The 23,552-nt window shown below is 41.7% G+C and overlaps 2 protein-coding genes across 4 annotated transcripts in view; both read right to left on the bottom strand.

Annotated features, from left to right (window-relative positions):
• Positions 1-2,451: 2,451 nt before the first annotated feature.
• C4H3orf38 (chromosome 4 C3orf38 homolog) lies at positions 2,452-10,702 on the bottom strand. Its single transcript, XM_055801679.1, has 3 exons — positions 10,457-10,702; positions 8,283-8,503; positions 2,452-5,120 (listed from the first exon to the last, which is right to left on the bottom strand). The coding sequence occupies exons 1-3, from the start codon at positions 10,587-10,589 to the stop codon at positions 4,554-4,556; spliced, it is 921 nt and encodes a 306-aa protein (XP_055657654.1). The 5' UTR covers positions 10,590-10,702; the 3' UTR covers positions 2,452-4,553.
• Positions 10,703-17,331: 6,629 nt separating this feature from the next.
• Positions 17,332-23,552, bottom strand: part of ZNF654 (zinc finger protein 654) — a 36,011-nt gene continuing 29,790 nt past the window's right edge. For all 3 annotated transcript variants that reach the window (XM_055801666.1, XM_055801667.1, XM_005239048.4), the window contains 2 exons: positions 21,194-23,510; positions 17,332-20,792 (listed from right to left, as the gene is read on the bottom strand). In XM_055801666.1, coding sequence (XP_055657641.1) covers positions 20,785-20,792; positions 21,194-23,510 — 2,325 coding nt within the window. In that variant the 3' untranslated portion in view covers positions 17,332-20,784. The remainder of the gene's footprint in view (positions 20,793-21,193; positions 23,511-23,552) is intronic.

Below are 23,552 nucleotides of genomic sequence, written 5' to 3'. Positions count from 1 at the left end.
GTGCAGTCGTCTCTCCAAGGGGTCATATGGGTCTCAGGTTGCTGCCATTCTTCTGTAACTTTTTTATCTTTATGGTCCTGCACACCTCTGGAAGGGGAGATTATCCAGGCACCTCCTTAACTCACAGCCATCAGGAGCCTCTTTTGTTCAGCCAAGTATCTAGTGCTCACGAGTTTCCTTGTTCTCCAGGTCTCCTTATCTCATAACCATCCCACAACCATCCCAGGAGCCTCTTTTGTTCAGGTAAGCATCTATGGTGCTTATGCATCTTCCTGGTTCTTGGGCCGTAACCCTTTCAAACCAATAAAGAGATGTGAAAAGGTCTTTCTGGCAGCAATGAAGAACCCACACCTTTTGAAACAGCAGGTGAAATCAGCATTAAGTTCAGGGAACTGGATGTAGGAAGCAAGAGTCCAGCTGACAGCTCACTTAATGGGACATTACCAAATGTTTAGAAAAACACACAGTGAAGTCTGCAAAGGCAATGCTCATCTACCTTTGCAATGTATGAGGGCCGAAAATAGAACTTAGAAAATATTTTGATGAAGTCTAGTCATCAGCCTTAAGATTGCCTCCTCAGATTGCTAAGCAAGCAGAACACAGGTGAAGAATCTTAGGCACCTTTTACAAATTCCTAAATACGCTTCAAGATTTAATTCCACGGGGGAAGCGAGCATCCAAAGAAAACATGTTTCTTTCATTATTGTTACAAATTTGGTAAAGAACATGCAGTTGAGCACCGTGGGATATTCAGACCCCAGACACAAGTCAGAACTCGTTTAGTGCTCTGTGTCAGGTGTCCTTGTGATCACTTTTCTGCATAAGCAGAGCAAGCGCAGCCGAAGCCCCAGCACAGCCTGCGGGGAGGTAGCTGGCCTGGCGGACCACGGAGGTTCTGCTCACACGCTGCTTTAAGACATCAAGCTTCCTACTTCAGAGTCAAAAAAATTAAATCCATCTGGTGTGGCTGATTAGAACAGACGGTCACTATTTCCACTGTTCAACATTTATACAATTCAGAAAGTCCTGTCTGCTTTGTTGCAAGTCAGTATTTTGCTTACGATTCAATTACTTTCCAGAAATAACGTAGAAAATATACATCTAACATTTCAGCTTAAGTAGTAGTGATATATGTAAGAAATTGTTAGCGAAAATATCTGTCTTGAGCCTTGATTGAATAGTGATAGAGGAAAATTGATGAAAACAGTTTTAAAGTTTGTTGTTTTGTTTTATTTTAACGTCCTAAATGCAACTAAAAGGACATTGCTTCCAAAGGTAACCCAGCTAGAAGTTACTTCAGCTCCCAACAGCAGCATCTAGAGGCAGTGATGAAACCACTTCCATAAACATTTCAAGTTTTTTGGCTGTACTCCATTTTAAAAAGTCCTAACTTTTTCCTCAAAGCCAAGGTTAAGCTAAAAATACCTTCTAAAACTTACCCTGCCATTAGTCGTTTTTTACTCTTAAAAAAAATAAATAATTGTGCACGACAGTGGTTTGAAAATTGAACTCTGAACTCCCCGTAAGGATACTTATTATAAACAATAATCAGAACAGCAGAAAAACATCTGTGATATCCTGTGGTTTGGTACCGCAGCTACAACCTCACAACTCTCACGGGGCACGAAACGGACACACTTCTACACAGATGAAACGTCAAGGAGCAGAGGCACCGCCGCTCCTCTGCCTCTACCACAACCTGACGGCGAACGGGTCAGCCTGTGCCGGCTGGGCAGCAGCTTTCCAAACCCAGCTCGGCCTCCTTGCGAGATGAAGAGCCTGAAGAACCAGTATAAAATGGGAATCCTTTTCTTTCAAGTGGAAATCAAACGCATTTAGAAGGCATGAGCATGCTTTGAAAGCAGGCATGCAGGCCTGGGAGAAAAACAGGAACGTGGTGTACCACAGGGTGAAAAGCCATAGCAGTTATTAACCCCAAAACCCTCGTTACCCAACATCAGCTGCCTATCAGTGCCTACCAAATATTCGGGTGGTGAGACAGTGAGAAGATACTGAGTGAGAAGCAGGCAGATACTCAGCGAGGAGCAGATACTGTACCACTCCTGCACTTTGCAGCAGCAGCCTGCGATCACTGCTGCTCCCCAGCAGCCATCAACTGCTGACAGCAGCTGCGACTTGGTAACTGCAACTTGAAGTAACTCCTAAGCATGTGTCAAAATCAGTTGCTGCAAAAATCAGTAATCATTCAGCAGCTAGAGCACAGGCTAATGTACGCAGATTCCTAACAGCCTGATGGACAATGTAAGAGCAGCAACTGCATCAACAGGTCATTAGTAAATCATACAGCACCTACTCCACTCTGCAACAGATTAGCGATTTACACGGAGGTCAGGAGGCTATGACAATTAAACATTTTCTTGCATACTTTGTGCAGGAGAACTGAAGGAGTAAGGACAACTTCATTAGGTACCAGCCTTAGTAAAAAGCAGATTTACAACAACGCTCATTTTATTCAGTATTTTGAGGTTATCAAGCATAAACATTTAGAATGTTAGAATTAACAAAGACTGCTACTTGATCACTTTCTTAATCCCACAGAAATTCAGGTTATCACCAAAAAAAGCAAAGTCTCACTTCTGCTCCTCAAGCTGATGCGTCCTCAAGCATTTGTGCGTCCAGCCTTCTTACAGAGCTGATCAGCCTGAAGGGTCTGGAGAATGAGTGAGTTTTCACTGGGATCAGCCTGCGCTCCCGCTAGCTAAGAGTCAGCACAAGCACCAATGCGGACGCAGACACGGCAGGGACACCACCCGAGCTGAGGAAGGGGACCACCCACAGCGCATCACCTTAAAGCAGTAATGAAAACTACACCCTCAGCCAGGTTCATATTTAACACAGTGACTGAAGTAACGGCTACACTGCTAGTTACAAAGTACAGTTCTGCACAGGACAAAATATTTAGTTGACTTACAGACTGCCCCTCTGAATGTTGAAAAGGCACCCATTTAAGGCCGTTAGGTCGGCTTTTGTCCTCACCTGAAAAGCAATGCAATTCTCAGCGGCATGGGGAAACTACTTCTTCTAATTTTTAAATTCAGGTTCATTTTTGTTCATTTTTGTTCATTACACACCAGCAGCTGAAGAAGGAACAACTCAACTGTTTATTGGGAAAGAACATTCCAACACAGTATTTGAACTTTTGCTTAGAAAATAAATTATTCCAACAACTTTTGAAGAGAACTCAAAATTCAGACTCTTAATAAAAATCAGTTCTGTCCATACCCGAATCTTTTTGTTTCCCCTCACCCACCCATACTTTTACCATTTGTCATCTTTGGCAAACATGGGAACAGTTCTTTTGGTTTTGATATGTTGCAGGGAATGTTTCCATTTTCACAGATTGTATTGGTGAAGCCACAAAATTAAAACAAAACTCACAAACAATCCAAGCAAGCTGCAGAAAAAGTTTTCATCTCGTTTCACCTCTACTCCTTTATAAATTAAATTTAAAAAAGTAAAAAGAATGCAAGTTCTACAAGGGCAATAATTTCAGTTACTAATTAGTAATCACATTACTTATTAAATATCACCTGTGGTTGCTCCTGCCCAGTGTTAACAAACTGACTTCTAGTCAGTGTAATAAAGCAGCTCAGAGAGGTAAAATTCTTATTTTTAGAAAACATACAAAACCCACTACTGTAAGACAGTACCTACTGTAATACAGTACTTACAAGTTGTAAGCATATACAAAATAATTATCAAAGCATTTGGTTCGTACACTGCTGCTGCAAGTCATGAAATCAACTACTTGCTCACAGAGAGCCAGTGCTAGAAATGGATGCCTGGGCAACCACCTTTAATTTGTCTGCTCAGGACATAGAACAGCGAGTTTCTCTGTATTCATTACGAATTTTGAGCCATAAGGTAAAAGGAAAGGAAACTATTGACCAAAAGGAGGAAAAAAACCCCAAAACATGAACAACGTTAAGTTCCCTGCATTGTCCCATTGATCTGTTTCTACTGTTCGGTGATGGAACCACATTTAGAACACCCATGGCAGCAGTCTCCATTCACATTATTTTGTCTGTTCTCTCCAAAAACACCTAAAGCAGCAGATGGCTTTCTGGGGACATAGATGCCCGTTTGGACGCTCAGCACTCCCAATTTCCAAAAGCCAGATGCAATGACTTCCTGTCACAACTCAGATAAGAGTTTAAACTGGTTGACCTGAAGAGAAGCAACTTACACATTCTGAATCCCAAGTCTTCTAGTTCATTACATACTGCTGCCAACCCATATTTAACCGTAACCATGTTTTGTAACCAAGAACAATTGAAGTAACTCTACTCCTAACAGTACAAAATCTGAAGTAATACTCTGAAATACTTCTTAGCTCTTGGAAAAGTGCTCAAAATCACCTGTGTGCCCAAAAAACTATCACCTGATGCTGTATGCACCACCAGTCACTTTAGACTCTGTATCTCAGTTGTCATCCAGCAAATCTGACTCAAAAAAAAAGAGACATCATCACATGGCTGCAACCATCCCTCCCTCAGCCAGTCACTCAGTTATGAAAAAATTGCTGAGAATTTCTAAGGTTCAAACACAGTCAGTTCTTTCCCGTCATACAACTCTTGCAGTTGGTTTGCCTCAAATTTTATGGAAGGTTTTTCAGTTTGCATCCCAGGCTCCAGAGCGTTCTGTCCAACTATTTTAAGATTCACAACTTTTATTTTCCAAGTATTCTCCACAATGGGACAGCTAATCAGTCCGAAAATTTGTTCAAAGATGCCCAAACAAACGTTGTCTCTATGAACCGTGCCAGCCACCGCTACCAGCACTAACCCATGCCGAGACATGGCACATTTCAGTCCATTGCCGTGCAAATTAGGGTTGAATAGAAGACATTCTTCTTTAACCAAGGAGAGCAGACGAAGGCTCACCATTTCCGCACCAACATATTCTTCCCTGTTTTTTTCTAATGTGTTGTAACAGAACTTCATTTTGGCATCCTCCCAAAAATGCTGTGGTCCCCATCTTCCTTCAGATTTTACTCCCAAGGGATGTTGAGAATTCAGGATTTCAAAGAACCATTGACAGAATTCTTCTCCTAGATCATGAATGTCATCGTCTGGTAACTTTTGTCTCTCTCCGTGACTCTGCAATCAAGCACATTTTTTTCTTATAACTATTTAGCCTGAACATACCAGACTACCACTTAAAACACCACCAAATCATGTAAATACTTATTTCAAGCATTTTAAGCCTTCTTCAAGTGCTCTGAAGTCAGTGTGCCTCAAGAAAAACAACAAAGTAAAATCTCATTTATTTTTAAGATCATAATTATCTTACCTAGAGAATCAGGATAGGTTCTTTGAAATACAGTTAGAATAGTCCTTCAGTTTTGTCTCTGTCTACAGCTTATAAACAAAGAGGAAAATCCTGTTTCTACTTAGAAAGGGCAGGGAAAAGATTTTTGAACAACTTCCCTGAGACCAGGATTCTCTGAGACACAAAACTTCTGCTGAGTAAAAAGCACCTGGGCTAGTAACTTTTTACTCCCCTTTACATTTCCGGAAGGTTACAGAAAAACAAAAAGGATACAGACCCAACCTGAAAAGCTAATCCCATGTTAGAGAAGAGCTACTTCTCTAATTGTGCAACTGATCAGTTAAACTGAGATAATGCAACACTGGGATTCGAGGGCTGCAGGGCTTTTCACATAGCAACATAGGCTTAGCCTGGAAATAAAGACAAGTCCATTCAGCCTGTCATAAAATCCTTCCTTCAGACTGTCACAAAGTCTTTTGTTCAACACTGAATTTGCTGAGAAATTATTTTTAAGTAGCGAGACACAGTAAATAAACATTGCTAGCAGACAGCCAAACCTTCAAAGAATATTTTGAAAAGTCTCAAAGATTCCTTAGAAGCCTTAGAGAAGAACGGGCCAGTGAAAGAAAGCATGAAACTATCCAAAACACATTTTCCACTAGTTCCCCATAGGTTATGGACAAGCCACTTGTGCCCTTTTTTTCCTTGTTTTACAGAAAATGACACACACATGCTCCTAAAACACATCTAAAATGTAGGGGGATAAGAAACACTTCAAAATAATATTTAAGTTTAATGATGGATTGCTGAGACTGACAACAGAGTGGTGGGTATGAAGTTTTGAAGCCCAATTCACAGTTAAGTGGCAAAAGCAACTACCAGTGAGGAACCAAGGGTCATGTTATTAAAACCGCATCAGCAGAGGGTGACAAACCACTCCCAACTGTTGTATTGATAAATATGTACTGCAACAAAGCAAGCAGTAAGATTTTTTTAGACACTATTATGAGTCAAACTAAGAAATCTGTTCCTTGCAGCTGGAATTCTTGGTCTGTCTACAACTATGTGTAGAAGAACAGCAAAGTTTAAGCACAAGCATTTAGGAAACAAGTTGCATAGCAATTAGATATTTAAGACAGGTTTTAAAGTGGATTATAAAAAACACAATTGGTTTAGAGGGCACTACTTAATAAAGGAAGTGTCACTGTAAAAGGCAACAATCAGATGCTCAGGTAACAGTCCTGTGAGCCTATTTAATTGGCACATACGGAGTTTGTTTATCATCTGCTTTCTCTTGCAATAGGTAAGATTTTTTTACTTAAGAAAAATCACCCAAACTTTCCAATGTAAAGATACATGACCACCAACTGTAAGGCGCCACATTTTTTGAACGAGAACTAAACGTACAGTTACTTTGCAGGGCTTCTCAAAATTTGCAACTTGACAGCAAGACTTTGAGAAGTAAACCAAATGTCAAGTTTGCTAACACCAAAGTCTAGTAAGTATTAACTTAAGTATGTTTTAAGTAGGTATTAAGTAATTAATTATTAAAAGTTTTGAGATTTCTATATAGAAATGTTGCATTTGTTTCATAATAAACCGTAATTAATTTCTAATTCTGTTACGTAGGTTCATGTTACCTGTTTCGTCAAAATGGTGAGGGCCACAAGAATTAAGAAAAAAATAAAGGCAAAGAAAAACGTGTATGATAAATAAACTAGCTGAATTTGTCATTCTTTGTGAACGTGCTTTAAGTACTTTGGAGAATTTAATTTACCTTCAGTCGTAACACTTCACTATGGGGTAATACTTCGGAAGACTTCTTGCAAGAGCAAAATTCTTTTTTCCCCCCAATGTACACACGCAAAAAAACTGTATTGAAAACAATTCTCAGCTAAATCATCGTTCTCATGCAGAAATCCCCGTGAGAGCGAGCTCAGTGCAACAGGTTATCAGCAGCTACAGAGCTCTAACAGCCCAGCTGGTGGGGCTGTTGCCCGTTAGGTCTCTGAAGTACAGCACTTGAAAGAGCAAGGTGGCTACTGACACGGTAAAAGATCCAAGACAAATAAACCACTGAAAGTTCATTACACCGCGAGGATTTGCTAAATGTCAAAATTCTGAACTTCAAACACCTGTAATTGCCTCAACACATTAAGTTACACTGTATTATGTGTTACTATTATCAAGGGGGGGGAAAAGAATACATGGACCTGGCACTGCTACACACTTTACATTTCAATGATATAAAAATATGCTAAAATCCATTCTGCACTCTAACTGCAAGAGGTAATAAGGAAAACAGCTTACAGAGAGTACGCTACTCTCTAGAAGTAGATGTCTAGCAGTAGATCAAGGCCACTTACAAAAAGGCAGTTTTCTCTCCATTCCCTCCCTCCCCCACAACATTTTAGACCAGAGCCCAAAAGATGTTTCTGGCCTACGAGCTACTATCAACAGCGTCTCTTTGCTCTGCTCTGGGATGTGCCCTACCCGTGCTATTGCTAGTGCCTGGTGTGGCTGCAGGATGACTGGAATTCTACACCAAAAGTTTAAGAAGATTCACCACATTAAAAAAAATGACAAGGGGTGATGCAGGGTTTCTGTACCATTAATACTAGTTTTAGTTGTCCTTGAATCCACAGAATTATTTGTGAATACCCTCTACTTTAGCTTAAAGTACAACTTAAAAATTAAAAGCACGAAGACCCCATACATTAGAGTTCAAATGCACTAACATACTTTGCGAAACAGAACAGAAGACCATGCTCTGCAGGTGATACGTTGGCACGGACACCTTTAAATGATTAATTAAACAAACAAAAAAAAACCCAAAACCCCAAAACAATACAAACCGAGTTAAAGAGATTCAGAACGTCCCTAAATACAGGTGAAGAGCCACATTTTGGATGTACATTAGAATGTTAACACTGGTTATCCTGCAAAAGAAACGCTAAACATCCTCAAGTCTTTCAGAAAGCAGCACTCACCTCTGCGTGTGGTTTTCTCTCCCTTGACTCTGAGGCACATGTTGTGAGCTGCCCGCTCCAGTACTGCTTTACACGATCAATAAGTACGTGTTTGTCAGAGGAAGGAGACACTGGAATTCCTTGTGCTGCCAAATACTTAAAAATTATTTCTCGGTAAACTTTTCTACGTTTCAAAAGTTCTTCTACACTTTGGCTATAAACCAAGACGGCATGAATGGCTTCTGCAAGTAAAGAAAAATTTAAGTTAGCAGTTGCTTCCCTCGTGATCAAAACCCAAACCTATGCCATTTCTTAAACTCCTGACCAGCACCTCCAAACACAGTACAAGACAAGCTTAAAAGAAATGCAAACACTTAAAAGTTCGTTTGTAAATTGAAATCTGACTTAATCATATTAAACACAGAAGATACCCAAAGACTTGGGAACATGTTTAAAAGACTATGCTGTTTTTGCTGAAGAGTTTACTATCTTGTAATACCTACTTCCAGTACAGATGACTACTTGGAACTTACTATGTATTTTTTGAACTTGATGAAAATGATGCAACTTTTTTTTCTTTCAAATAAAATTACTAATATTCTTCAAGTACTTTCAAGCTGTTTAGAAACTTCAAATGCTTCAAGAAGTATAAAGATTCTTGCACATAATGCATTTCAGCTATACTTCCTGAGATACAGCCAGCCTTAACTCCAAAATAAGTTCATTTAACAGGAAATCATCTAGGGCTTCCTGCTTCGTGTCACCATACAGCACCTTCACTTAGCAAAAGCTGAGCTTGGTTTAATTCCCCATTTGAAATGCTCTGGGATATTCCAAAAGAAGCTATCCACCTGTCTTCTTGGAAGCAAGATTACACAGAGGAAGAAGAACCAGACACATCTTTTATGGTTCTTCTGAATATGGAATGTGAACCTTAATGTCTAGATCAAATGGGTAGTCCACATGGTTTGGTCAGAGAACACACTGTTATTTTGAATAATATGTAAGTTTTCAAATGTTTCCTGTGAACAGAAAACTGACAGAAATACAGCAGGGAGGTAACTGAGGTAATCTCTGATTCCTCGTATGTTGAACGAGAATTCTAGCACCAGAAGCTTGCTGTTCTGCAGACCATATGCAGTAGCTTGTGCAAGTGAGGTTCCATCTAGCTTCCCAAACACCGACAGAAATGGAGTTACACCTGTTTTATTTCCACAGTAACATAATTACCAGTCCCAGGCTCATAAGAAAACACCATGTGTTGTAGCACAGCAACAGTACATTGAAATGTAACGTTCCAAAAAAATTCAGCTATAAGGCTCTGTGACAAAATTAGAAAACATGACAAAATTGAATTCATTTTTAAGGTACTTGTGGTAGCCAGTTTTCACCTGAGCTGAGGCTAGGTACTTAACATGTTACCGATAAAACCTGTACATTTAAACAAGACACTAAAAGCTGAAGTAAAAAAAAAAATAAAATAACACCTTTCAATTTAAGTTACAATCACTGCCAAAAATAGGTCAAAAAAAGAAGAAAAATACAGGCATAAGCCCTTTTTAAGAGATGTGTTTGACAAATCTTATGGATCTGAGTTATATCACATGAAACTTATCCAAGGCTTTTGGACGACTATATTTCAGGACAATACACCGAGTAGCCTCAAGTAACTCACACAACATCTTTCTGAAACAAATCTCAACATCTACAAAATCTCAGGGGGTGGTCACACCTGAAAGTGCTCTGTTCTACAAAGAAATACGTTCAATGTTAGACTTGTTTCTTTCAAAACGTGAAAGCAAATGTTATTAGCGCAAATGGCAAGAGACACTTGAGTTTCCAATACGTTTCTCAATACCGGCAGGGCAAAGAGCAGCGGCACAGCAGCGCTGGAAGCTCACCGTGGGGTGGTGGTAGGGGGGTCTAAAAGAGAAAAACAAATCCTGGAGGCCTACAAACGCGCTACGAGCCGCTCGCAGCCGCAAGCTCCTCGGCCAACACAAACCGCAAGCTCTCCGCGGGCAAAGCCGGGCGCCGCTCGGGGCGGGCAGGCCCACCGGGGGCCACCACCCCGCAACGGGCAGCCTCGGCGGGGCAGGGCGAGAGGGCCGGGAGACCCGCGGGCAGCCCAGCTCCCCCAGGCCGGGAGGCGGCCGGGCCCGCCGCAGGAGCCCGCGTTCCCGGCCCGGGCGCACCTTGGCGGCTCTCCGGGTGCACCAGGCGGTTGGTGACGGTGTCCGTCAGCGCGATCAGCTCCGCCGTCTCCAGAAACTCCAGCAGCTCACGGCAGCCGGCTTGCTCCTTCTCGCTCAGCCCCAGCGACGCCATGGCCGGCCCCGGCCCGGCGGAACCGAAGCCGCCGCCGCCGCTTCTCCAGCCGAAGCGCGTAGCAACGGCGGGTTCCGGTACGGCGCCCTACGCGGTCCGCGGCGCCGCGGTCGGCGGGCGCCGGGTGGCAAGAGAGGCTGGCGCGGAGGTTCCGGCCGGAACTGGAGTGAAGGGCGGCGGGGCCGGGCTGGTTCCCCCCGGCCCTGAGGGGAGCTCTTGCCCCGGCCCTGAGGGGAAATGTTCCCCTGGCCGAGGGGAAGCCTCGCTCCAGCCGTGAAGGAGACGTTCCCCTGGCCGTGAGGGGAAACCTCCCCACGGCCCTGAGGGAAAGCGCTCCCCTGGCAGCGAGGGGGAACTCTCTCCCGGGCGTGAGGGGAAGCCTCGCTCCAGCCCTGAAGGAGGGCTCCCCCCGACCGTGATGGAGCTCACCCCCGGCCCCGAGGGAAGCCTCCCCTCAGGTTGGGTGCCATGGCCCCGGGGTGCAGCCAGACGGGGAGAACCCGACAGCTACAGCCCAGCCCACCTCCGGGTGGGGGAAAGTGAGCTTAAACGTGTACACGATGTATACGAAGAATGTGTAGTTACCATCCTTCCCTCCCATCAGGCTGGGAAGCCGTCAGGCAGATACGACTCCGCAGCCCTCAGGCCAGCAAAGCGTTGCCACTGGCCCTGCCTGCCCCCGGGCGCTGGGCCCCGGCCAGGGGTGCTGCCCCTCACCCCTGGCAAGCCCGGCGGCGGATGCGAAGGAGAACAGAAAGCAAACCGCCCACAAGTGTTTAAGGGTGGTTTTCAATCACCGATGCAGTCTCATCCCAACCTGCCCAGAGATGGAGGCCTTACACAAAGCAGGCTCCCAGCAGGATGGGGCTGTGCACCGCGGCCACCATCGGATCCTTAAGGAACGGCTCTGCTCCTCCTAAGGTCCAGGCAGATGCTCTTGGTGGAAAAAGCCTTTGGAGGTCTACTGAGAGGCCTCAAGCTGTGCTAACAGCTACAGCTGTCACTTCAACTGGACTGACTGAGGCACAGCCCCTATGGCGTTGTCTTCCACTTGTGACCGAGGGAGCTGCTGGACATCTTGGGAACTAACAAGCAAGTTATGTGTGTCCACAAGAATGGGAAATCTGACAGCACAGCACCCACCCATGGAAATGAAGCTCTACAAGCCACAGCTCTTTTCCACTACATTCAAGGCTTGAACCTTGGTGTCGCTCCTCAACTTGGCAGTATGTGTTGTGTCAGGGGCAGAATAACCAGTGACGGTCACTTTACAGATCATGGAGAAAAAAGAAAAAGGAGGAAAGATGACTAAAAAAAGGAAAAAAAAAAGAAGATAGCAGAAGCAATCACAGACCTCACTGCGGCAGAAAGAGTCAGCACTCTCAGCAAACCCATGCTTCAATACCGGTAAAATGAGGCCATCTTTTGGTGCTAAAGCTGCCTGTGGTTTCGAAAACCAGAAGACCTAGATTTTTTAAGGACACACAGACTGTCACCTGAAGACAGCAGTTAAAATTACTGGTGATGCTTTTGCAGCAACAATTGAACACTTTGTTATGTTAGGGTCTGTTCAGATCTGAAGTGACAAATGCCTACCCTCAACAACTTGCAAACCTAAGATAGAACACCTACATGAACAAGAGCACACATTCCTACCCACCCCCCATACTACGCGTACCTTTTAGATGACTCTTTTCTCTTTGGGATCTAAAAAAAATGTCCGTGCAGATCTCCCAGGTTCATCAGAAGGAAAACGCAGCACACATTCAGCTAAAGTAACAGCTACTCTCTTGAGCTACAGCAATGAATTCAAAATAAACCAGAAACAGCTGAACCAGCTTTGTCCATGAATTTTCAGTCCAACTTTCAGATAAAAATTAATTCCTAAAGCATCTGGAAAGATTCAACACAATAACGCTTACTGTCTGCACTGCCAAATTTTCCCTCATACGTACATTGATTTAATATTTTTTATGCAGTTAAAGCAACATGTAACAGCTTCTACTGACAAGATCAGCCTCCTGCATAATACACGTGGCCTTGCCACAGAGCTATTACACGCTCTGTAAAACCAGTTACTCGCACGCTCTTCTCATAGAAGGCCTCCCATCACAAAATGAGGGCAGCATTCTGCATATCCGTATTTAGAGTTTACAAAGCAAAACTGGCTCATCAAAAATGGGACTACCTACATACTACCAGTTTTGCTGCTGAAATTTTGAAATTCTTAAAAAGTTAATCCTGCAAGCTTACAATTAGAAAATGCATCTGAGAAACATAAATGACCTTTCCTTCATTTTACCTATGTTTCAATAAACCTATTTAGATTTTTAGCCTTCAGGGAAATAATATCTAACTGTATATTCTAAAATTTGGGGGGAATAAGTCAAGATATCATTTAAAAAAAAAGATTATTTTGAGATGTTTGTTTCCAATGAATATTGGGCGGGACACAGGGGGGTGGGGGGGCACAGGGGCAGGTTGCCTTAGAATGGTTACACTCCCATTAATCCCGAGAGAAGAAAAGTGCATTGTCATCACAGAGATTGGAGACACTCTCTAATACTCAGAACTGGTGTCCTCCCAGCCCACTCTTCTCTTTTTTCAACCAAGGCCAGCCCTTTGCAGCAGCATTATATGTATACCTTGTCAGTGCTTCCCCTTTGGAAGTGGGGGTGGGAAGGGGAAAAACATCTCAGAAGTAGGTTTTATTTTATTTCTTTCTTTCCCGTAACTCACAATTCCCTATAGAGTTTTTATTCAAGCTTTTTCAGTTGACTTTGATCATTGACCAGGAATGTAAACTGGCATTCCTAAAGGAATAAAGAAAAAAATTAATAGCCTATATAAACAAATTCCTAAACAGGAAAATTATTAGCCTATAAAAAGAAAAGGTAAATAGAACTCTTGTAACATGAAACTGCTGTTGTAATTCAAGGAGTCACTACAAGTGATCCTCCCTCTCCCCATTCCGTTCAGAATTTTAATTTATTGCAAATTATATCCCTAAAATGTCAACCATCCTCTTATTTCTATGAGCACAGTGCAGAAGTCAGGCACTGAGACAGAAAGTACTGGATTTAATGATACCGACACATAGGAATACAGCTTCAGGCAGTGCTAGATACTGCTCCAGGTCACATCCAAGACAACTGCACTAATGTATCTGAGGCTATTTGGGTTGGCAGGAATTGAACTGAAACGCAGTTACAGGCTTTTTTGTTCCCCTCCTCCCTCCCTCCCTCCCTCCCCTTCCTTTGAAAGCTAATAAAAATAAATGAGAAATTACTGACTACAACACAACCAACCAAACTACACCTAGAAGTAGCTGTTTTCTAGGTGGCCACTATCGCAAACTGTAACAACTGAAGTATATCTACACACATACTTAAATGACACGGGCCGCTGCGTTAACTCATTTTACCACTGCCATCCTACACTAAATTTTCCAGCGAGTTCGCTAATAACGACGTTGCTTGTGCTGATAGACAAAGATGACATGTATGGCCTGAAGGAATGTTATAGAAATGGAGAACAGGAGCTAGTCACCGTATAAAGCACATGCAGTTTAACCGTGTCTCCCAATCAATTATACTTCATAACCTTGAATTAATATTTTATACCTCCTACCTGTCATTGTTGACATCGTTAATTTTCTTACACAGTTCTAAAAACCAGGAAAAAAAACCAAAAAAGCTTCCCAATCGGACCTTTTCGACTTTAAACATACAAAATCCAAGTACGTGCAAGGTTATCTGTATACTCAACGACCTCAGCGTTGGCATTTGTTTTAAACTCACGCAGGCTATTTTAAGCACCCTTGGCTGTTGGGTGCTTCGTTCACCCTGGCACCTCAGCCTCACCTCAGGCTCACAGCTCGGGATTCAGAGCAATCCAGCTGTGTAACACCGGACACCAGCCAGCTGTGCAGCGGGCCACGGGGGAGAGAGCTTCAAACGCTGCACTGGGCTACCACCTCTGGGTACAGTTCTGCTGCCTGAAATGCTAGCATATCAAAGGAATTAAAACAATATCCAGGGCATAAAAGTTTACATTCGGTATGTTAGTGTATTTTGCATTGAATTTATCAAATGGCTTACATATACGTTCCCATTTTGATACATATTGTGCCTGCCATGTGCGTATGCCATAGTACCAGAGACTTGAGACGTAGACCCAAACTTAGTAACTTTCTTAGGTGAGGAGCTTGTCAAAATTATACAAAATAGAAAATAAGCGCAAGTTTGAAGTTACACCCAAAAAAAAAAAATAAATCACCATTCAAAATTTTGCAAACAGTCAAAATCTGCAAAGAACATTAAGAATTTACAAGACTGTGAATAATAAATCTAAGTAATCCAGCATTTTCAGATGACTGTGTTGTTTGAAGCAAAAAAGCAGTTACACTGCCTTTATCTCTGGACTACAGCATTCAATCAAGGGGACCGAGCGAAGCAATGGAATCCGAGTGTATCACACCAGAGGTTACCATCTCCGTAAGCAGCGTTACCAGAAACAAACATCAGCTCATAAAGTGCAGCAACTTGGGCTCAGCTCCACGTATTAGTACCAACCAATCTTCCCAAGAGGTTTTAGGACAGCATTTGGTACTTGTAATGTGCAGCTGCTGAAGAAATTCAATTGTACGCTGAAGACAAACAGCTAGAAGCAGAGGTCATCTTAAAAACTGCTGCACCCGGATTTGTTTGTGGCCCCAAGCTGGGCTTTCAGGCCCCACACAGGAGGTTCACAGTGGTTAACCTCCCCTGAGGCTTGAAGCCAATTGCCCCCCAGGGGTAAACAAGCCATTAAAATGATCACGGGTGGGTCTGCTGACTTCGTTACGCACCCCATGCAGCTTTTCCTCGCGAGCTTTATTCCTCCCATCCCTGCCGCCTCCGTCCCTGCCCTGCCAGCTTTAGGCCACTCTCTGTAAGCATGTCACCACAGCAGGAGCCCTTTCTCACCATCAGATTACTCACAGGCCTGTCCCCCCCCCCAGATCCTGGGTGATCACTGAGCAGATCCCCATTCCTTCGTGTTCTGATCGATTCCGTTACCAGCAATTGTATCAACCGAACTATACGTGATGCCTGTAAATTACTTGGGTATACCCACGAACTAGGAAGTCTGGTTCTCAGTGCACGTGGTGGGCTACTTCGATAAATGATCTTACGACTGCCAGCATTTTGAGGATGGTTATGATATGGAGAAATAGTGTGAAATGGGGACAATGGACATCGATGGTGATTGTATGTGTCTGCTCGAGGAATGTGGGTATGGTGACTGGCCATGGGTGCGGTGTCTGGTCACATAGGCACACAGCTCTGAGGAGACACCTACCCTTCTCCCTCTAACAAAGGGGCTATTTATAAAAAGGATGAGAAAAGGATGAGAGACATTCCAAGGCTATCTAGAGGAAGGGAGTGCTAAGTCTCCTTGCTGGAGAAGATCGGATGGTCACAAGGACATGAATCACCTACAAACCTGCAAGACCACCACATTCCAGGCAAAGGACTGATAAGCTAATTAACATACGAAGCGGGGGTTTAGGTAACGAATATGTATAGGCGTTAATTGAATATTCATTTGTTCATTGTATAAATGTGAGCTGGTTCATCACTTCGGGCATGCACGCTTGTGGAGGAGCGATCCCCCGTGCATCTGCGCGCAATAAACATACCTACTTTATAACTTTCGAGTTATAGAGTCTAATTCCCCACGTCAGTTAGAGCCGGTCAGACCTGCGGAGTGGATTGCCTGGTGTCTAAGGTTCAAATGCTGGTGGAAGCTGTTTCTGCAGTAGGTGTGTTCTTCACGTGTCCCTGACTGATGACCAAAAAATGCTGTTCCTCTCCCTCACACACAGACATGCCCCTCTCTTCAGCAGTCATCTAGCCGTAAAGAACTTACCAGAATACTACGACTTTTTGAAGGCTTATGTAACTAAGAGGTCCAAATTTACCAGAGCAGGTAGATAATTAGCTAGAAAGAAAAAAAAAAAAGGGGGGGGGGGGGGTTTGGCACGCAGTGGGAGACAGAGAGGAGTTTTGTTTTAATTTCCTTGGTGATCCTGGGTATTCTTGGATTTACCTCACTAGATTTAGTCTATTCAAATACAAACACCCACACACCCCCCTGGAACATTAAGACCTGGCAGCTTTACACAGGTACTGTGCAACAATTAGGTACCAAATGTAACACAGCAACTACAAATATCGCAGCAGTATTTTCAGAGCGAGCCCCCAAAAGACAAGATCGATTTCTAACAACAACAAAGACAATGTTTTATTGAACAAATCTATGTACAGTACAAAAAAGTTTTTAAAATGAAACACTACTGTTGATTTATTGCAGTTTGATGGCTCAGTTTTAATTTGTACTCTTATAGAAAATGCAAAGTAAAATAATTTAACATTCAACAAGGAAGCACAAATTTCCTTTCTTGCTGAACCTGTAACAGCTTTTACAAATTAAAGTCCCAAAATGCATACACTGCATTTAATCAGAAAGGTGTTATACAGTACCAAATAAATTAAGAAAATAGTAACACTACCACCCCCTTTGAGTCTTTTGTCCATAGCACTGGTGTTAAACAATAAAAGAAATGAGTACAGCTGAACCTTCAATGTGATAGTAAAATCACAAAGTTTAATGTTATAAATTATCCAAACTATACAATTTATATAGTTTTAATGAATATGGCTAAATAACCAAAGTACCAGTGACCTTTCCCCACAGATATGACCACTTTCAGCATTTTTTTTTTAATTTTTTTGTGAAAGGTGCCTACCAAGCGGCAACTCTTTGAAAATTAGAACATACATGAGCTTTACAGCGAGCTGTGATCGGGTTAGAGTAGACAGTCTTACAAGGAAAGTCTAAATCCAAGTTATAGGCACCTGGAGGAATGTTACTAGAATAAAATTATCAGCAATGAAATGCACAAACTTTGATCCAACAAAGCCCCTCAGCTCATGTATAACTTCAGGCAGCTTTAAGGTATCTGCATGCTTACATGACACATGTACTTCAGTATTTATTGAATCAAAGTGATACAGCTTGAGTATTTCCAATTATGTCATTCAATGCTTAACGTCTGGGGAAAAAAAACCAAACTCAACAACTTTCAAGTCTAGATTGGGAACCTTTTTTAGCCCGAGAAGTTGTAGACTTAGTGCAGGGTAATACTCAACATACTAAATAAGTCTTTAAAAAGCATGTAGAATTATCCCCTACACATTACAAGTTACCTTTTTGCTCCTAATTAAAGTTCCTTAATATTGCAACTATCTGACAATACCAACAGGTATCAGAAAGTAGTTTAAAGAAAATGCAATTTCTTTTGAAGTAAAAACCCATTACTTAAAACCAGAAATTGTTACCACCCACGTGTAAGTCAATTTAGCATATTTCTGATAGGTGTTAGGTGATGTTAACGTTCCCCTACATAAGAACTTGGCTTTCCAGTTCTCCAAAGCGTATATGCTCAACACATGGTATAAACAAATGGTGGTGTCCAAAAAAACGCATCTTTGAACAAGAATGAGTTTAATGCAGGTACAAAAAATTATGGTCACAGTTTATGCATGTCCACAGATGTACTTATATCTGCACGCTTAAACCAAAGAAAACGCAAGATTCAACCATGTTTTTAAAGCATCTTCAAACACATGGAGCTCCAGGAAAAGGCAAAAAAGCACCAAAGAGTAAAAGTACATTGAAAAGACTTTACACAAACATTTTTGTCATATCTATTGACTGAGCTTTCAAATTTTTAAAACTGTAATACTTTAACTTTTGTTTTCCAAATATATTTAAGCAAATTTAACTAGATTAACAATGTTAAGCAAAGGGGAGCCTGGGAACATTCAAGATGGTAACTGGGTCCTTAAAAATTAATTGGTAACTTGAAAGCAAAAAATGTGAAAGTGCATTTGGCTGGTAAGGTCCCCATCCATTTCACGTTTAAAAACTTCTAATGTATTTATACATGTAAATATATATATAGCGTGTATATATGTATATATAATGAACGATGCATTTAAATCAGTTTTGCAACTGCAAAAAAAATTCTTTGGTGCCTCAAATGTCATATGAACCTCTGAAAGCGGGCTGCTCATCAGTATTAATGTAATGCACACATACCTGTGATCATAATTTTATAACCTTTCACGTTAATCCAACTCAAAGTTAAGGCAAAGATTTTCTAGAATTCCAAAGACTATGGTTTGGAATTTGTGTTCTTTTTACCTCCCAGGAGGGAAAAAGGAAGCAGAATTAATGCAAATATCTGTTTAATTTCACAGAGGATTATTAGCAGAGGCATTACTGAACTATTAAGTTTGAGTTCCAGGACTACTTAACAGCCTATTTTACAATTAAACCCTTAGGTTTGCAAGTGTGAGCCATTGCTACAATGAAGAGATCTTTTAGGTACCTCTTGACTTTTTTACTCATTAATTTTTATATATCTGTTGATTTAAGCAAGCTGATCATCTTATTATGCCATACACACATGGTGATGAAATATTCAGGAAGCAAACTAGCTGAGCGGGAACAGTTGGTCTTCGCTGCCCTACATTTCTGGGACGACTCCATCTGTACACGCCAGTTTTCAGCACTATACCTTCCGTGCCTACAACCGCATTAAATTTTTCAGCTACCCACACAGAACAGGATCCCAAATCAAACATTTTTAGGTGGCAAGACAGTATATGTTAAATTAAGAGGATAAATTAGCACAGTAATTACACAATGTGCATGTTTGCCACACCTCTGTTTGGGGAGGGAAGCCCAAAAACTACAACAGCATCTTTTTGGTTTCCAAACGTCCTGTATTTCAATGTTACAGAGAGAGCTCAACAACTCAAATTTCCTGTCCTCACATTCTGATTGTTTCTATAAACAGTGAATTTTGGATAAAGTGCTTAACATTCAAGTCTAACTCACTCACTAACTTCTGGGAAAGGCTCTCCAAGGGGTGCTACTAGATGGGGTTGTAATGTGTCTTAAGGTTGAGTCGATACATACTTTCTCCCTTCCTGTAGACAGTAAATAAGTAGTTACGGTACTGAGCTGCGACCTACCACCACTATGCAATATCACCTATGTGAAACAGGCTCTTCCGGATCTTTTCGTCCAACTTGACATGTGCTCTGCTTTTGTCTGCCCCTTTTTTTTTTAAAAAAAAAACCAAAACAGGAAGCCATCTCAAGTTCTTTTCAGTCATACCAACAGCTGAAGGACCTCTGTATTAGCATAAAATTAGTTTAACTCTGCCCTGTAGTGCAAGTTTAATGCCTTTCACATTCTGTATTTATTTCAACCTGGTTTTGTTAATATCCACACAATCCGCGCATGTACTGCTTGTATTAGTCTTCCTGCACTTACAACAGATGTTTTACAGGACGCACTTAACATACACCTTTACCATAGTCTTGCAAAGGCCTTCTCTTGTGTGCATCTGATATCCACTGTGTGTAACTTTCACACTTCATATCACATCAACTCACTTTTCCTTGCATGCTCTGTACTTCAGGTTTTTGGCTATTTGAGCATTTCATCCGTCTTGGATTTCTTTCTACATTCCACTTTTTGGATGCTGAGCGTAGGTGTATTAAACGAGCTCCATGCTTTTGAGCAGATAATGGAATCACATACTCAAACTCTGAAAGAAGAATGCGTGGTTCCTCTATGCATTTCTTACCTGTACTATCATAACGTTAACACCTCCTTGAATGATTCCTTCCCAGGTGTGTGGATGGATACCCTTTAACCACACATTTTCCAACTAAAGCAGCTTTCAGAATTGGTTGTTTTTATTTCCATAAGGCAGTTAACACCTCTGCTTTCTCTGCCTGCTCGACTGTATGCCTTATTTTCCTCAAACCTTCACGCTAGAAAGACTGTGCCGCTAAGCTTCAATCACACATTTGGAATGGATGTGGCTTTTCGGATAACTGGTACTTTGGGGATTTTGTAGCAACCTTTCTGGACTCAAGACCTGCAGAGCTCTTATACCTCTGTGAGTTTTGTCTAGAAAATGTGCTTTGTCTCTATCAAGGTCACGTTTTTCTTCAGTAATTTGAAACTGCTTTATGATTAAGGCCAACTGGGGAACGAACTGATGCTTCTTCATGTAGTGTTTTCTTACACCACTCCTCGTTTGATGCATTTTCCCACAAACGTTGAATCAGGCACCTGTAAAAGAGAAGGCATTGGGATCAAAATAACCAACATCATCATCCTTTCATCTAGAACACTGCTTATGATTTTCAACGTTTAGTTTCAAACGTGCAAGGAAAGAGAGACTGAAGTACCCCCTCCTGTTTTACGAGAAGCCTTTTCCATTAGTTGCCTACCAGTCCTCACCTCTTTCTTATTCTGCTCATGACCTCTTTCTTATTCTGAACAGCATGACCAATTTGAACTTCCAATTTAGCACAGTACTGTGACTGAAGCGTCTAAGTTCTAGCACACTACAATCGCTTAGAAGTCGTTTCTGTCTTTAGCTATTCCGTCTGGTTGCCTGTTTTCAAAGACCGTTTTCTGGTTGGTATTTACCTCCAAACAAACCAACCCAGAAGGACTGTAAGACTTACTTTCATCATCTGAATCGAATCCAAAGAGCGTCTGACACTTCTTTTGTGCAAGGTGAGCCTCAAGTGCTTCTGAATTACAGTAGATGGTCAAGCAGTTGCCACATCTAAATCTTTCTGTTGATTTGCTACAAAATTTATCTTGTTCAGAATAAGCATCTACTTCATCATCCAAAATTTTTCTACGTTTTGGCATGCTAATGTATCGTTCATCAAGATAACTTGGAGGCAATGGTCTAACGTACGGTTTTGTTAAGATGACACCATATGAAGTATTCTCTGTTGTTTGATTTGGTTTAGAAGGTGGCTGCGAGGCAGCAGCATTATTTTGTGGTATATCATGACAATTCTGTAAAACTGGTAACACTGACCCATTTTCTGTCCTTGTTTCATCTGCCACTCTGTCCAAAGGTATTTCTGATGACTTAGATGACGTCTGATCTAGGTCACTGTGCCCATTGACCAGTTGGTCACTAGCAACATTACAGTTTTCAGAATTTGGCTGTAACACAGGTGTCTTTTGGTCTATTAAACTTAAAACTGTAGCGCTACCCTCAGATGAGCTTTCATTTCCATTGTGAATTGCATTATTGGCTTTTTTCTCAACACTTTGAATATATGTCTTTGGTTCTGTAGAATCTTTCCTTGACTTCCAAGTTGGAATTGGTAAATCTACGGTTTCTTTTTCATTAACAGATTCATCATCATCTTGGTAACTACAAACTTCTGAAGGATCATCTGAAGAATCCTTTTCACTTGCGTCTTCTGAACATTCTGCTGTTTTACTTAAATAATGCTGAGCCTCGTGTTCATACAGCAAAGGGAGCTCCTCAAACAGCTCACAGCACTCTGCAAAATTGCACTGAGCTTTAAAAACACTATGACTTTTTGTATGTTCCGCAAGCTCAGTTGACAGCTTAAATCTCTGATTACAATTAAAGTGTAAACAAAAGTAAACATTTGGATACACATGTCTCTTCAGGTGGTCTATAAAATGCTGGGAATCAGCAAATTTTCTCTGGCAGAACCGGCATTTTCCTTTATTCCATTTCATTATATGCTGCTGCACCTTCAAATCAGTTGGATGAGATTTTCTTGCATGTTTATTGAGGAATCTTATCTTTTTAAACACTCTAGCACAACCATTAGCAGGGCACTTAAAGCTTCCTTCCTCATCCAGAGCATCAATGTCTTTTTGAGAGCAAAAAGCTCCGTTCACTTTATGCAGAGTAGGTGACTCTTTATTGGAGCTCTCATCATCTTCAGGCAAACTTTCCGTACTTAAAGCATCAGGAACATTATTAAAACAGCTGTCGCTACTATTTTCAGTAGCGTCATCCTGGTCACTCAGATGGTTTTCCACAGCCTCAAATACCTGTTCCGCATTCTCCTCCTCCACTTGGACCACTTGGTCAGCACCCGGAGCTACTGCAGTCTCTGGTTCGTTATCTTTGGAACCATCAGAATTTCCATTTTCAAGAGACGGAGAAGCATCAGGACATTCTGCTTCATTAGGAGCAGGAGCCTGCTGACCAGCCTCAAGAACTGCAGCCAGATGTTGCCTTTCTATCTTTCTGACATGATTCTTTAAGTGCTTAAGCATAAGTCCTTTTTGCCTGAACTTTCTGGTGCAAAGTACACAGGAAAAACTGCCCTTTTTTTGGTGAGCTTGTGCATGTTTCACAATGTGACCAGCAAGAAATTCCTTGTTGCATATCACACAGCGGTGCCTTGGGACATTTTGATCTAACATTTCAGATGCCTCAAGAGCTTCATGGTTCTTTTTGCCATTACCTTTGGACTGGGCTTCAGAGAGGTCTTCAGGGTCAAGCTCCCCGTTGCTGACATCTGTTAAACAGACACGTTCCTCACTCAGAGCCCTATACTCCGTTATCTTCTCTGTGTTTGCAGTAGCGTTTTCCAGTGTGCTTTCACTTAAGCCAACAAAGGCTTTATCCCCCAATAATGCTAAACAATTCTGCTTGATCATCAAGAAATTCCAAAACTCGGGATCAAAAAACAAACCTTTTTTCAAAATTGGAAGCAATTCAAAACGTACACGGTTTTGAACAGAGCTAGTGCACTCATTGTATTCTTCATCTGCACATTTATATAAATGTTCAACAGTGTAGTAAGATTCCAAGGTGCGCTCAAGAAAAAAGATTGAAAGAGCACAAATTCTGAGGATCTCTAGGTCATTTGGCAGAAAATGAGCAATTGCTTTATAAATAAGACTCTTCATGTTGGGATCTTCACGGAGGTCCAACTGTAGAGCACATCCACATATCTCAACACATATCTGTAGACCATCTTCACCAACCTGCAGAGAGGAAACAACAGTGTACATAATTATAGAGTATGC

Source organism: Falco peregrinus, chromosome 4 (assembly GCF_023634155.1).
Source record: "Falco peregrinus isolate bFalPer1 chromosome 4, bFalPer1.pri, whole genome shotgun sequence".
NCBI classification, from domain to species: Eukaryota; Metazoa; Chordata; class Aves; order Falconiformes; family Falconidae; genus Falco; species Falco peregrinus.
The sequence above is the reverse complement of the archived record's forward strand: the minus strand, read 5'-3'. Positions and strand labels throughout refer to the sequence as shown.